Here is a 16,212-nt window from a genome sequence, read left to right as displayed (position 1 = left end):
AATCTTTTCGTATCCTTTTTCTCTGTGTCATGGTTTGGAAACATATCTGTAAAGAACAGAAACTCAGTCACATTGTTAAATGGTCTTATAGGCTGATATTTTAAAGGCGCCACAGCTGAACCAACATCGCCGTACACCAGAGAGATACGGGGTTTAGCTGGTTTGATTTTACTTGATGACTCACATTGCTTAGTAGTCTTAGTTTTTATTATAGATGTAACTATTGTTTTCACCTCTCGATCATCAATTGTCCGCTTGAATCATCAGTTTATTTATGTATCTGTTTATTGCTGAACTGTTAACTTTTCTGCACAAACCTGTTCTTAGATGTCACTGAGCTGATCTGTCATGGCACCCCCTGGCAATTGCAGAAGTAGCCCCTGGGGTATTTTTTTTACCCCACTGGGAATCACTACTGCTGGTGTATTTGAAAGGAAAAAGCTCCTGTGGTTCAGAAATATAAGATCATTGTCGATGGGGCTTTCAGATTTGTAATACTATTAAAAGTATTCAAATGTGTTTGTCAATTCTTTATGCAAAAGATATTTTGACGCGCGTAGTTATTTGTTTCATTTTGTATTTCTTGAACGCAAATCCAGTTGAACTTTTGATGTAAACAGGAATCATAACCACATAAAGCAAACACCACTAGAGTAGTTCAAGTTTGTATTTGTTTTTATTTTTGGATATTTAGCAACATCTAACTTGAGAGTGGTTACTGCTTCCTGTTCGTAATGAGCTCATAAATATACAAAAACCTATAAGTGAATTTATTCACAGCGAAAAAAACATGACGATTCTCAAGCAGGCTCAGAGTGAAACAAAGCGTGTCCTTTCAGTGATATATATTACGATTTATGCACGTCTATTTAGAAACGCAGTGTAAGTCACCAAACTTAAGATAAACAGAAGGAGCACAATTGTTTAGCGGCAGTGTGTTCAGGCGTATGATAGCTAATCTCACTGGAACACACACTTCATTTAATTCCATCTATCCATCTTTCAAATCCACGGACAACAACAGAATTTCATCGTAGACTTAAGCATCACGTGTGGACCCTCCTCGTGTTGTGGTCATAATGAAATGAGGCTGACCCTAAACCTGACTCCATCTGTTTTAGTCTAGGGTATCCCAAAGGAGTTTCAGATGAAACAAACCCTCCACTCCCCCTCAGGCCTCATCCAATGCATCTGATGAGCAGCAGGCTTAGAGATGTCAAACCTACAATCTCTGGGTTAGAATTACATTTGAAGTGGCCCCAGAGTATAGCCTCTAGCCCACATCAGCTCACAGATGTCTTCAAACAGCATGTCTCTCAATCTTACACAAAGTCTGAAGTACTGGCAACACAGGTTACTGTGTACTTAAGTATGTACGAATATATGTGCCCTACATCTGTGCGCCTCAAATAGCAGTTGTCATCTCCTTAGAAACGAACACATTTACCTCTCAAACTGGTTTTCTATCACCGAAAACAACTGTAAGAGGTTTTTTTTAAGTGGGTACAGACTAGATGAGAGGTAGAGAAACGAAGGGAGGTGGTGTGCAATGGAGGAAGAGAGATGGAGGAAGAAAGGAAATAAGCGGCTCGGGGTTGGGGAAACATGGAACATGGTATTCGGGTTGATTTGATGGGAGCAGCATTGATATTGCTCAGATCTCTTCTTCCGTTTCCAACCTCTCTTTTCATTTACATTGTGTCATTCTTCACATTTCCCAGTATTACAGCAGCTCTGTTAGAAACCCAAGACAAAGCCCAAGTACTCCGCCCTTTATGCTCTCCCCAGTTTGTCTTTTTTCTTCTCTCCTCGTTATATCGCCTCTCCTCTTTCAAAGTATTTTCCACATCAAAGACAGTTTGTGCTACCTCGCAGGCGGCTACAGCTGCACTGTTCCAAAAAATAGTAATGTCAAAGTATCTTACTGTATATTTTACAGTTTTGTACTGTCTTTCTAGAATATCATTACATTTACATAAGTAGACTGTGATTTTACATGTCAAAGGTAAAATAACATAACATCACTGTAAATATAGTAAAACACAATTTACTTGTTTTTTTAAATATATATTTTTGTACATGTGCATATTTAGATTGTAAAAATACATTCAGAAATGTATCATAATCTCACAAATATTTGTCTGTTATGTGAGAGAATGATCTGTTAAATTTAAATGTAATGCTATGGAAAAGCATATAACATGATTCCTATAACCACCACAACCACCAGCACTTTATATAGCCTCTGTAGAATTATCCACATATCTCACTTATCTTAACTGCACTACTGTATAGCTCTGTAATAATCATTCTGTACATACGATAATTTTTAACCCTACAACTGTTTACAACTTGCACAGTTCCCATTTCTGTATAGCTGTATATCTCAGATTCTGTAAATTTATTTATTTCATATTCTGTATAGTTTTTCATATTTATATCCTGTTCATAGCCTGTACATAGCTTGTACTCACTACAGCCTGTACATACCTATAGTTATAGAATATTCACAACATACTTCATACCGTGTACATTATAACATACCATAATAGACCCATTTCTGTAATATATTTACATATCTATATTATTGCTAATATTTATTGTAATATATCTATATCACTAAAGCAATTCTGGATGGATGCAAACTGCATTTCGTTGCCCTGTGCATGTGCATGTGCAATGACAATAAAGTTGAATTCTATTCTATTCTATTCTATTCTATAAGCTTGTGTTACATCTAGTGTTTTCTTTGCAAGCTCCTTTGTCTAGTGTTGGTCAAGTTACTTGAAAAAAGTAATCAGTAACTAGTTACTGATTACTTCCCCAAAAAGTAATCCCGTTACTTTACTGATTACTTATTTTCAAAAGTAATTAATTACTTAGTTACTTTTTAAAAACACGATTTACAACCCGAATAGGTGATAAAGCGATAGATCTTTCAGCCCAATTCTACTTTTCCTACATAATCCATCATACAAAATGTAATCAAATGGAAAGATCCCTTTTTAAAACTTGTTTTATTAGTTTTAATCTTTTAACTTTATGCATCAAGCAAAAATTTTATTATATGCAACATTCTCTGACTGGAAGAAATTTGTTTAATATTTAAACCTATTTTCTGCACATTCCAGCACTTTTTTTTTTTTTTTTTTTTTTTTGTGGGTGTTTACACTCACTCTTTCAAATAGATGCAAGTAAAACACAGCAGAAAATAAATAAAGTCAAAGACTAGCGGCCCTGTTGCTCTATTTTCACCTGTGAAGCAGGAGTGGGGTAGGCGGAGGTTTGCTCTGGTGCAGATGTGCCGCTGCGGTCAGTGGAAGAATCTGCGAGTTTCTCTGTGAGTTTCCCACTACGTCATAGCGCACTCGGTGCTTGCTTGGAAGTTTAGGGGGGGTTTTTTCGCTGTAAGAACGGACACTAATGTTTTTGTCACTTTTTATGGAATCAAACTCAAAGTAAGGTCAGTACTTCCACGCTTTAAACGCTGCACGCTCATACTCTCTCCCGCACTCGATATATGATGCACTGTTGATCTGCAGACAGCTGTTGTCACGAACGTCACTGTCATGAGACATTCTCACAAAAAAAATCACGGTTTTAGTAACGCAGTAACGCAGCGTTCCTACAGGAAAGTAACGGTAATCTAATGACCGTTTTTGCAATAGTAATCCCTTACTTTACTCGTTACTTGAAAAAAGTAATCGGATGCCCATCTCTGGTTACATCACATAAGTATTATTATCATTGCTATTTAGGGCGATCTTGGCTCAAGAGTTGGCAGTTCGCCTTGTGATCAGAGGGTTGCCGGTTCGAGCCCCGGCTCGGACACTCTCGGTATTGTGTCCGTGTCTTCAGCTACTAGTGATGGCCAGAGGGGCCGATGGTGCGATATGGCAGCCTCACCTTTGTCAGTCTGTCCCAGGGCATGCAATCGATTGTTAACCAACTGTTAACTGCATATTTACGTATTACGATTCATATTGCCACATTCACCTTGTTTATCGTTAATTTCATTGTTTGATCACGTTAAAATGTTTCTAATTTAACGTTTAAAAGCACTTGGAAAAGGCAGAATCCCATGTAAAATTAGCGCAACAAACTGTATTGTCATTACTGGAAATAACAGTATTTTTATGAGGAAGTTATTTTCTGTTATTTTAAGGTAGTATGTTGGTGCCCAAGCTGCCGGAATATTACCGTTTTTTTAAGATGTTTTTTTTAACAGTGTGAGCCATAGACATTTTGAGTAAAGGCGTACTAATAAAGCTTTTGAATTCAAACATGTGCTGGATGGTTTGGCTACCACATTTTATCCCTAACATTTTATGTGCAGCAGTATTGTTCCACTGTCTCTGCAAGAGTTTGAACTCTTTGTTGTAACCCACCCTTCAGGCTGTATAAATTCCAGTGTGTCTGTTGGTCCATTGTTGCCATTCAAATTAAAATATCCAAGTATTTAATGGAAATTAAACTTTAAGCAGTCATTTCTGGACCCAAAGGGATGAATGCTAACAATTTTAGTGATCTCCTGATGCTACCTCGGGTGCCGGGAGGTTAGCATTTACTGGTATGGTTGCATGTGAAATCTCTCAATAATAATAAATGAATTGTCCTGAAATCTGATTAGAGACATCCACATTACTCTGAAGTGGGTCTTAAGTGGGCCAGACCAGTAAAACCATAGCACGATAAACAATTTAATTCTTAATATTCCTCTTTCCCTTTAGTACCTTAAGTCCTGGTCTGTTCTGAAGACGCTCACATTTAATGAACCAACTGGTTAATTCACAGATGATGAACAGCCCGAGATGTTATAGAGACATAAACAGGTCAGAGTTTATATATGATCTTTACTTTGGCTGGTGACCAAATTCCTGCAGAAGATCTGCACTTTCTTCTCAGCAAATCAACAAATGTTTGAAAGCTAACATGCTAAAGCAGTAAGCTGGTCACTAATTTTTGCATCTGTATTTCATGCATCTAGCACCAGTGTGATCCTTATGTGGCCTCTTAACTTTTTAAAGGCCAAAATCTGTTTCCTCCACTTTGATTTAGGGCGTCTTTTCAACCAGAAAGACAATGTCCAGCTTACCCTGGTCGCTACCTTCTGCTCTCTTCATTCTACTTCTAAAGGCCATCTAGTCTTTTCTGTTTTGTGGCTAATTACCCATTTTATTGCCTTTATATGTACATAGAGAAACACAATTAGTCAGAAAAGCATTGCCACCCAAGAGTGTTTTGTCTCTGTGTGAACGTTTTGTGAGAATCCCCTTCCATTCAGACTCTTCGACAATGGAGTGACATTTCTGACAATAGGTCCCTGTTACACCTCTAAGGCAGACAATAGAAACACATTTGCTCCCTGCTGAATCCAGGTTTGCAGCAGCAGTCACCCCGCTGCACTTCTGACCCTGTCTCACACACACACACACACACACACACACACACACACACACACACACACACACACCTGTTCCTCTGCACTGAGAAATATTGTCAGAATACCAATACGCATACCCGTGTGCACTCCCAGCCATGAACACACACACACAGACAGTGCGCAATGAAATTTTTCTCTCTCCTTTTCGCTTTGTTAACAGTGCATCTGTGTTGCTGCCATGGCAACTGTGGCTCCACCCCTCGCATTTCTTCTCCTGCTGCTTCAACTGGCTGATGGCTCATTCCCAGAGGAACCCAGTCCACTCAGCTACGTCCCTGTGGAGGGTACGTGTCCTTCGCCTTTGTGTACGTGTTGTGCACCAGTATAAGTGCAGCACTGATGAATGGCTCTGCGGTGGATGTGGAAATTGGAGGTCAAGGGTCAAAGCCTTGGCGTGAAGCTACTTTCGAACTACCCAGGCATACAAATACAAAGAAGCCTCACCTCATCTTTCCATGGCAGCAATAGATTAATAAGCATGAGAGAGGGCACGAAATAAACACAGTGGCGTGTGAGAAATGATCATAATAGAGCTTGAAAGGTGGAGAAAGATGAAAAGGTGGGGGGGTAGTTGGATTGGATGAGGTGATGTAGATGGGAGAGAGGGGGAGGAGACAGGTGGAGATGGATCGCTACGTCCTCTTTCCCTCCCCTGCAGTCAAGGACAGCGAGAGACGCGCTTTCCCAATCTGTCTCCTGATGATGAGGGCTCCCTATGGAGACCTCTCCCAAACTTTCTTGTAGCCTGATACTCCCACCTTCTCTCTCAACCTCATCTTTTACTCCCTCATTTGTCTCAAAGGTAAGAGGAGACAGGGAAGAAGCGCCTTTTATCATCATAAAATAACAGCAAGAGTGATTAAACACAGTTTTTCTCATTGTGGAGCTGCACGCATCAACAACAGCGCAAAAAAGCACAAAAAACCCCACTTAGAGGATAACAGCGTTTCAGCACACTTGAACCGCTGCATAATTCGTCTCTGCCCATTATCTTTGTTTTTGGAAACAAAAACATCAAGAATGAGTGAGGACACTATTAAAGTGAAGGTTAGAGAAGCTGTTTGATGGCTTGCCTGAGTACTTTGGGTATATATAGATGGGAAAAGTAGCCACTCTGTCCTCAGCTGTCAGAGAATCATTGAGCAAGGATTTTAATTCTCAGTTTTTTAGTCTGTGTCTTTTTGTCTGTGCGTTCACGCCAGTGGTGAGGAGGTATCCAGTGTTCCTGGGCCGAGCTCATCGTTCAGCACAAAGACAGGAGCTGCACATCCAGACGGTCCTCCAAGTCAACCGCACGCTGTACATAGGAGCCAGGTAACCAACAGCAACCACCTCCGACTGTGCGTTACTGATGCGTTCGCACTGATATGTTTTTCTGCTTTCGCTTTGATGCCACGGCTTCCATCTGCTGTCACTTTGTGGAGGACGTTTTCAGCAGTTTGGTGGAGTGGCGATGTATTCAGCTTTGCTGTTAAATGTCAAGTGAAAAGCTGCTCATTCACATTACACTTACAGATGGAAAAATATGAATCGCCTTACTCCAGCGGCAGTCCAAACACTTCTCACTCTGAATGCATCAGTGCTTTGACCCACCATCGGCGTATTGATTAACAATCATGAATTAGCATAGCATAGCATCTTTATTTATAACGCACTTTACATCCAACAATGTTGACCAAAGTGCTACAAATATAAAACAGAGAGGAAACAGTTTAAATTACATATAAAATATCTTAAAATTAAAAATAATATAATTAATAAGAAAATATATTAAGAGACATCAACAAGTCCTGCTGTGCTAAAAGCCAAGGTAAATAAATATGTTTTAAGACGCGATTTAAAAACAGATAAGGAAGGTGCCTGTCTAACATGTAAAGGCAACTCATTCCACAATTTTGGTGCTGCCACAGCAAACACCTGATCCCCTCTGAGCTTACGATTAGTCCTGGGCACACTCAGGAGGAGCTGGTCTGCCGACCTGAGGGACCAGGAAGGTATGTATGGATGAAGAAGCTCAGAGAGGTACAGAGGGGCAGCATTGGACAAACATTTAAAAACAAATAAAAGCAGTTTAAGATGGATCCTAAAATGCACGGGCAGCCAATGAAGTGAATATAAAACTGGGGTGATGTGCTCGTATCTACGAGTGCCAGTTAAAAGGCGTGCAGCAGCATTCTGGACTAGCTGCAGTCGAAAAACAGAAGATCGACTCACCCCATAATAAAGAGAATTACAGTAATCCAGCCGAACGGTTACAAAAGCGTGGATTACTGTTTCAAATTGCTGTCTCGTAAGAAAGTGCTTAATTTTGGCCAGTTGCCTCAGATGAAAGAAACTAGACCTTACAACCAACCCGATGTGGCTTTCAAGCTTAAGTTCAGGATCCATTTTAAAACCCAGATTAACAATCTCTGGTTTACAGAATGATTTCAGGGATTGCAGATCAACACACGGAACAGCAGTGGAGGCAGGTCTAAACACCATTATTTCAGTTTTAGAATCATTAAAACAAAGAAAGTTTAGCGCCAACCACGACTTGACGTCCTCCAGACATGTTTGCAAACAATTTACAGATGACCCATCTTTCTTTTTAAGAGGAACATAAATCTGGCAGTCATTTGCATAACAGTGAAAAGAGAGTCTGTGCTTTCTAAGAATTGAGCCCAATGGAAGTAAATAAAGTGAAAACAGGATAGGGCCCAGAATGGAACCCTGTGGTACTCCATGAGACAACGGAGCACGGGAAGACTCACAGTTTCCTAAGCGAACTGAAAATGATTTCAAATCTGTTGAAGAAAAAAAAAACGCGGGTTCACTGTGTCAATTTGCATCATATTGCTTAACTGATGCTTTCGATTGTCTTGCTGTGTGTTTCCAGAGATGACTTGTACAGAGTGGAGCTGGATAACATGGCAGGCGATGAGATGTTTTACAGCAAGGTAAGACTCACACATGCACTAAAACAAAAAAACATAATCATGTGCGCATACACACATAACAAGCGTGCAGGGAGGTCTGACTGTGGTTTATCCCCTTCCAGAAAAGGACTTGGGAATCCAATAAGAACGATATTCGAGTGTGTCGGATGAAGGGCAAGCACGAGGTAAAATAATCGCTCACAGCACTTTGACTGACTTTGAGATCCACTAGTGCACGCACCAGCGCTATCTACACCATCACACGCATGGACAGACACAACAGCTGTTACAGAAACCTTATTCCCTTTGGGTGCACCTGCATACGGTATTTACACAAATTTGATCTTGTTGATACAGAATCAGCACATCGCTTAATCACACCAGCTCGGTGACACATTACCCGGGCCAAGAGATGTTCATGGAGCTTCAAAGCTGTTGGGGTTTTTTTTTTTCTTCAGCATCTGCATTGTGCTAGTTTTCTAGTCATATATCATTTTCAGCCTGTGGGGTAAGACAGAGAAAGTGGGACAATTTTAAGTGTATATATAAAGTGAAAGGTGACAGTTCTGTGAAGTATGAAGGGAACCTGATCAAATTTAGGATAAGTATCTGATGGGGGGGGGGGGGGGGGTAGGTACACTGTATAAATGTAGCAATGCCACCAGCAAAATACAATCTAAGCCAAAAAGGCAGGGGGAGACATTATAGAGCAAAGTGAGCAGGGAGAGTGACACAGCCTCAGGGAGGAAACGGTAATTGAAATGAGTTGAGGAAGGCATGTATAGATGGCAATGGGACACATGTAGGTGGAGGAGAACTGAGGAGGAAAGACATTAGGAGCACAGTGCAGCCACCAGGTAGTAAGAATGAGGTGGAGGGATGAGAAAAGGGAAAAGGTGTTGCTTCAAACACCACAGATGAAAGAGGAGATGATGTAGGAGTGAGAAAAAAAAAACAAGAAGTAACGCTGTGATAAAAGGAGAAACAAAGAAAGTCAAGAGGATAAACACTGGAGAGTGGTGAGAATGTGAGACAAAGGACAGACAAGTGAACTGCGTTAATTAAAATTCTTTAATTCATGTTATAAGATTGGATTTTAAACCCCCATCAACACTGAAGCAGTAGGTAAGTATGCAGCATTGCCCCACTTTCATTACATTTAATAAAACCTTCAATGCTCTTTGAACATTAATAGTAAGCAGGCACTAATGAAGCAGCTGTATTAAAAGAACCAGTTTGACGTTTTGGACTTTACATTCATTTGCATTATGCCAGCAGTTTTCACAGAAATGTAATTGCCCAGCTGAGCTTAAGCTTGAGTCCAAATTATGTACAAAGCAAGCAAGACAACATACATTATCCCCAAGTCTTTCGAATATTTGTTTGAAGGAAGACAAAAACATCATGCACTGAGAGGAGCTATATGTTTAATAAACCGGCAATAAGAACCAAGAGTAAATATCACAGAATTACAGTCAAGGGAGTAACGCTGTGGAATAACTGCACAGAGGCAATGAAAGCCTGTTTGTCACTGCAGAAGTTCACACGGCTGTATAAAAACAAGAAACGATGTGAATGTGAGAAAAAATTGGCTCAGTAAATAAGTGGCTTAGGCTTTTCTGTTTTCTTGACTCACTCGGGTTGTCTGGGTGCAGCTATTTTCCTTTATCATTGTTTTGTACACATATCTACAGCTATGCCAATGTAGACAGCCTGTATAAAGTTTAGGTTGTATTTTTTGTTTCTATTTATATAAAGGGGTAGCTCTTGATAAGTATTAAACTTCTCTCCTTTCCCTTTAGAAGTTTAATTTAAATAATTCATTACCATCTGTCCTCTTCCTATCTTACACACAAATGCATCCTTGCAGATTAGCTATAATTTGTGACACACACATAATCTTTATGGACAATTTAACAGCAATTACTGTAGTTTGCTCCTGGTAATATTTTTGTAATTACAAAAGAAGGAATTAAATCATTTTCTGGATAAAGCTTCTTTTTTTTCTTTTTACGGGCTTGTGTAAAACTCTTGTGCCAACTTTCATTTCTTTGTATTTTCTAGGAAAATGGGTAAAAGCCTCAACAATTCACTGAAACATCTATCTATCTATCTATCTATCTATCTATCTATCTATCTATCTATCTATCTATCTATCTATCTATCTATCTATCTATCTATCTATCTATCTATCTATCTCTGGTAGTTCTGAGTTTTGAGATTAAGCAAATGAGGTATATGAACGGTGTTATAGAGGTGGTGGTGGTAGGTGGATGCAACTGATCTTGGACAGTGCTGGAATAGCTGTGCTCTCCTGTTCTCAGTCTTTAAGCCAATCCAATCCAATGTAGCTGGCATGAGACTCTTGACAAGAAAGTGATTTCAAGGGAAGCGATCCTGTCAATTATTTCCAATCTGACGAATAAATACGGAGCTGCCGAAAAGCACAAGTGTTAATCGTCTACCTGCACAGGTATTTTTTCTGTGTTTTCAAGTTCACGCCATCAGACATTGTGGTAAAATACTATCACAGAGGGAGGAAAGGATCATCAAGTTTCCGACTCTCTGGTAGCATCTTTAAACTTCAATCAGCAGCCTCCACTTTGAAGACTACTATAAAGTGCCCATCCTGTTGTTCTTCCAGATGGAGTGGGGTTGAGAGTGTTATTTCCTCTCAGGGCTGTTTTTAAGCTGCATTCTTCATACTTCACGCTGACAGTCTTGTAGCGGCTTTGTTCAAAACCCTCTTTGTCACCTTGAGTGCCCTGTAGGTTTACCCCCCTTCCTTCTGTAATAATAATTTCCTTTTGTTTGGTCTGTTTGTTTTTTCTACAGGGAGAGTGTCGTAATTTCATCAAGGTTTTACTCAAGCAGGACGGTGGACTGTTTGTATGCGGAACAAATGCCTTCAACCCTCTGTGTGCCAACTACACTGTTAGTATCCGTCTATCTGTCATCCACCCTTTCTTTGTGTATCTGCCAGTTGGTTTATCTTTTTTTTTTTTTATTCCTCCTGCAGAGAGACAGTCTAGAAATGGTGGGAGAGCCTATCAGTGGGATGGCACGGTGCCCATATGATCCACGACATGCCAATGTGGCTTTATTTGCAGGTAGCATCTCGGCTTTGCTCTGTAAAGATGAAAAATGTCGCTTTTGTTGCCGACATCAGACTCAGTTTCCAGCTCCAGACAGTGAAACGTCTGTGCCCTTGTGTTTACCTTTGCAAATGATTTATAGTCAGACCTCTCGCTGCATTGCTTGTTTGGTTTTAATCTTCCCGACCTTGTGCTATCGCTCTATCTGTATCTTCACCTTCTTTTCTTCTTCTCCTCCTTCTCTCTCTCCCTGCGTTTCTCCGTCAGATGGAAGTCTCTTTACCGGCACCGTGACAGACTTCCTGGCCATCGACGCAGTGATCTATCGCAGCCTCGGCGACAGCCCTGCCCTCCGCACAGTCAAGCACGACTCCAAATGGTTCCGAGGTACTTTTAGAAACAGACATATTGAAAATGTCCCTCCAGAGCCAGACAAAGAGACAATCACAAAACAAATAAGAGAGATTTGAAAAACTGTCATTGCTATCTTTTTGTAAGTGGCTCGCAGGTGCACAAGACAGTTTGGGCGAGTTAAATAGCAAGCTAAATTTGGCAAAACCAGACACGATTAGGCTCTCGTTTTATCGATTTTTATCATAAGTGGAACATGTCCGGGCAGAGTGATGTATTGAGGTTAGTCAGACTCCACAGATTCGAGGTTTTAACAAGCCTTGGACCAAGCAGCGAAGCGCCTGTTTTCCATGGAGAAGAAAACAAGCCGGGGCAGGTCAAAGCTGGCACAGTGCTGGATGAATAAATGATAGGTAATGTGTATAATCTTAACCCACAACGATAAATTAAAGAGGACATGTATATTTAATGAGTGAGGCTGGTGGACAGCAGCGGTCCATGTTGATGCGACTCTCACTGCAGCCCCATATCAGGGGTTGCGGAGCCTTGTTTGACTCCAGGGACTGTGCTGTAACTGTGATTGTGGTGTTTTTCTCATTTGAATTTCTCAGAGCCCTACTTTGTGAGTGCCATGGAGTGGGGGCCTCATATTTACTTCTTCTTCAGAGAGATGGCCATGGAGTTTCATCATCTGGAGAAGGTGTTCTCCTTCCCTTTTTCTCCTTCCTTCTTCTTGCTTAGTCTGAAGGGTTTTTGTTAAACTTTCCCTTCTTATTCTAGGTGATGGTGTCCCGCGTGGCCCGTGTGTGTAAATCAGACCTGGGTGGCTCCCAGCGCGTCCTGGAGAAACAGTGGACCACGTTTCTAAAGGCGCGGCTCAACTGCTCCGTCCCCGGAGACTCGCACTTTTACTTCAACCTCCTGCACGCCACGAGTGGCATCATCCGCATGCAGGGACGAGATGTCATTCTGGGTCTCTTCTCCACGCCACCCAACAGGTACCACGGGACACATAATACCCAAATAAATGTAATGTTGCTCTTGTTTTCTCATCACCGTCCTCTCCCCCTGTGTTTGGTAGCATCCCGGGATCTGCGGTGTGTGTGTTTGACATGCAGCAGCTCGCTCATGTCTTTGAGGGACGCTTTAAGGAGCAAAAATCCCCCGAGTCTATTTGGACACCTGTACCAGATGAAGCCGTGCCTAAACCAAGGTATTATTATGCAAAGTGTATGTAAGCAGGACTTGTAAGCAGAGTACTGCAGTGCTGCTGTCTAAGCATCTGTCTCACATTCAGTAAAGTCCTCCTATAAGCTCCAACTGTCAGTTTTACTTCTATTTCACAACTATTCACCAAATATTCTAATACTGCCTCCAGAAAATGAAAAAAAAAGAATCTCCTCTGGCTTTTCTCTCGGACTGCTTTTCAACTTCTCCCTCTGTCTGCAGGCCAGGAGGATGTGCAGTGCAGGGATCCAGATTTAGCTCCTCGACCACACTGCCAGATGAGGTGCTGAATTTTGTCAAGACCCACCCGCTCATGGATGAGACAGTTCCGCTGCTGGGACATAGACCCTGGGTGGTCAAGACTATGGGACGGTACACAGAGTGACTCAGTTGTTTAACAGCATCCATGTAGCTCTATAGAACTAAAAAAAAAAAAAAAAAAAAGGGAAGGATAAACTGAAAAATAACAGCCAGGATAGGATAGGAAATGTAGTCGATTCACCTTTTTTCTTTTTAATGATCTCTGTTTCTAGGTACCAGTTGACGTCTATGGTGGTGGACACAGAAGCTGGCCCCCATAAGAACCGTACAGTCTTGTTCCTGGGTTCAACCCGTGGGACCATTCTCAAGTTCCTAATGATTCCCAGTGGAGATTCTGTCTCTCATAGCAGTGTCTTTCTGGAGGAGGTGGAGGGATTCAACCCAGATAAGTGAGTATGAGGCAGGATATCTTTGTCCTTGGCATATATCGAGTCACTGTAACTGCTTCTGGCTGATAACTGCAGAGCAGCAGTGCTTTTCACCCAATAACTTTCATCATTTATACTTAATTAAATATTAGATTTTCTACATTTCTGAAGTCCATTTCACAGTAAAAGCCTATTCTTTCATGCCTTTGACCGTATCTATCACAGGTATAGTCATATAGACTATATAATTAAAGCAGTGTGGTGACATTTTTTTTCTTAGCAGCAGTGACAGCAGTCTTAGCCGTGGTACTTTCACAACGCCAGCTCATTAAATTCGGTTGGGCTGAAGGATACTGGAACACAGCCTATCAATCTCTCATGCAACAAACCAATAATCTCACTGTCCACGCATGTCAACTCAGCACCTGGTTAATCTGATTACTGTGACTGAAAACAACTCTGCCCACAGCAGTTACGTGTGAAAATGTAGCTGCAACAGGGAGTTGGTGACTAGAAAATGTTTTCAGCTGCCAAAACTTTTATTGCCTAGGTATCTAATATTCAACTGTTTGTTTATTTGTTTATTTAGGACAGACTTCAGGTGATTTGCAGGTTATTCAATCGATTAATCAGTTAAGTTTTAGTTGTCCCAAAAAATGTTGGTGCATTGTGTAAAATGCCCAATATGACATGTTAATTAAAAAAAACATTTTTTTTGCACCTTCAAATTATTATTAAAAAATAACAATGGAAATGGTTGACAGCAACAAATCATTCAGCCAAACGTATCAGGGATATTTGATGTTATGATGTTTCGTTGCTGAACCAGTGATTTATAGGTACACTCACTGGCCACTTTATTAGGTACACCTTGCTGGTCTCAGGGTGGATCTACTTTTGCCTTCACGGCTGCAGTAATTACTCATGGCATAGATTCAACAAGGTGCCTGAGACATTCCTCAGAGATTTCAGTCCATTTTGACATGATGGTATCACACGGTTGCTGCAGTTATGTTGGCTGCAGGTCCGTGATGAGAATCTCAAAGTGGCAGGTGAGTGCATGTGCCAGTTCTGTTTTGGAAGCACCAAAATAATCAAATTAACTATTGTTTCATGTTGACAGCAAAATTCGGCTGAGACCCTTTATATGATGGCAAGGGCACAGAGCTTTATAGTTAAGTGTTTACAGTGGGATGCAAAAGTTTGGGTAACCTTGTTTTTCCTGTATAAATCGTTGGCTGTTACAATAAAAAATGTCAGTTAAATTTATCATATAGGCGACACACACAGTGATATTTGAGAAGTGAAATGAAGCTTATTGGATTTACAGAAAGTGTGCAATAATTGTTTAAACAAAATCAGGCAGGTGCATAAATTTGGGCACTGTTGTCATTTTATTGATTCCAAAACCTTTAGAACTAATTATTGGAACTCAAATTGGCTCGGTAAGCTCAGTGACCCCTGACCTACATACACAGGTGAATCCAATAATGAGAAAGAGTATTTAAGGGGGTCAATTGTAAGTTTCCCTCCTCTTTTAAATTTCTCTGAAGAGTAGCAACATGGGGGTCTCAAAACAACTCTCAAATGACCTGAAGTCAAAGATTGTTCACCATCATTGTTTAGGGGAAGGATACAGAAAGCTGTCTCAGAGATTTAAGCTGTCTGTTTCCACAGTTAGGAACATATTGAGAAAATGGAAGACCACAGGCTCAGTTCAAGTTAAGGCTCGAAGTGGCAGACGAACAAAAATCTCAGACAGACAGAAGCGACGAATGGTGAGAAGAGTCAGAGTCAACCCACAGACCAGCACCAAAGACCTACAACATCATCTTGCAGCAGATGGAGTCACTGTTCAACCATTCGGTGCACTTTACACAAGGAGATGCTGTATGCGAGAGTGATGCAGAGGAAGCCTTTTCTCCGCCCACAGCACAAACAGAGCTGCTTGAGGTTTGCTAAAACACATTTGGACAAGCCAGCTTCATTCTGGAATAAGGTGCTGTGGACTGATGAAACTAAAATTGAGTTATTTGGGCATAACAAGGGGCGTTATGCATGGAGGAAAAAGAACACAGCATTCCAAGAAAAACACCTGCTACCTACAGTAAAATATGGTGGTTCCATCATGCTGTGGGGCTGTGTGGCCAGTGCAGGGACTGGGAATCTTGTCAAAGTTGAGGGACACATGGATTCCACTCAATGTCCAGGAATCAGTGACAAAGCTGAAGCTGCGCCGTGCTGGATCTTTCAACAAGACAACGGCCCGAAACACTGCTCAAAATCCACTAAGGCATTCATGCAGAGGAACAAGTACAACGTTCTGGAACGGCCATCTCAGTCCCCAGACCTGAATATTATTGAAATCTGTGGTGTGAGTTAAAGAGAGCTGTCCATGCTCGGAAGCCATCAAACCTGAATGAACTAGAGATGTTTTGTAAAGAGGAATGGTCCAAAATACCTTCAACCACAATCCAGACTCTCATTGG

General features: G+C 41.0%; 1 protein-coding gene across 1 annotated transcript in view; it reads left to right on the top strand.

The window, feature by feature from the left end:
- LOC147308586 (semaphorin-6B-like) overlaps nt 1-16,212 on the top strand; it is a 35,428-nt gene that overhangs the window by 10,918 nt on the left and 8,298 nt on the right. The window contains exons 2-13 of the mRNA XM_086271332.1: nt 5,604-5,727; nt 6,646-6,757; nt 8,322-8,382; nt 8,484-8,546; nt 11,197-11,295; nt 11,381-11,471; nt 11,724-11,843; nt 12,419-12,507; nt 12,588-12,805; nt 12,889-13,020; nt 13,257-13,406; nt 13,568-13,744. Coding sequence (XP_086127458.1) covers nt 5,622-5,727; nt 6,646-6,757; nt 8,322-8,382; nt 8,484-8,546; nt 11,197-11,295; nt 11,381-11,471; nt 11,724-11,843; nt 12,419-12,507; nt 12,588-12,805; nt 12,889-13,020; nt 13,257-13,406; nt 13,568-13,744 — 1,418 coding nt within the window. The 5' untranslated portion in view covers nt 5,604-5,621. The remainder of the gene's footprint in view (nt 1-5,603; nt 5,728-6,645; nt 6,758-8,321; nt 8,383-8,483; nt 8,547-11,196; nt 11,296-11,380; nt 11,472-11,723; nt 11,844-12,418; nt 12,508-12,587; nt 12,806-12,888; nt 13,021-13,256; nt 13,407-13,567; nt 13,745-16,212) is intronic.

This window comes from Aulonocara sp. 'chitande type north' Nkhata Bay, linkage group LG18, assembly GCF_057382095.1.
Source record: "Aulonocara sp. 'chitande type north' Nkhata Bay isolate Kocher_YH1m ecotype deep benthic linkage group LG18, A_spYH_male_GT1.1, whole genome shotgun sequence".
Taxonomy (NCBI): domain Eukaryota; kingdom Metazoa; phylum Chordata; class Actinopteri; order Cichliformes; family Cichlidae; genus Aulonocara; species Aulonocara sp. 'chitande type north' Nkhata Bay.
Note: the sequence above shows the minus strand (reverse complement) of the source record. Positions and strands in the feature narration are given on the sequence as shown.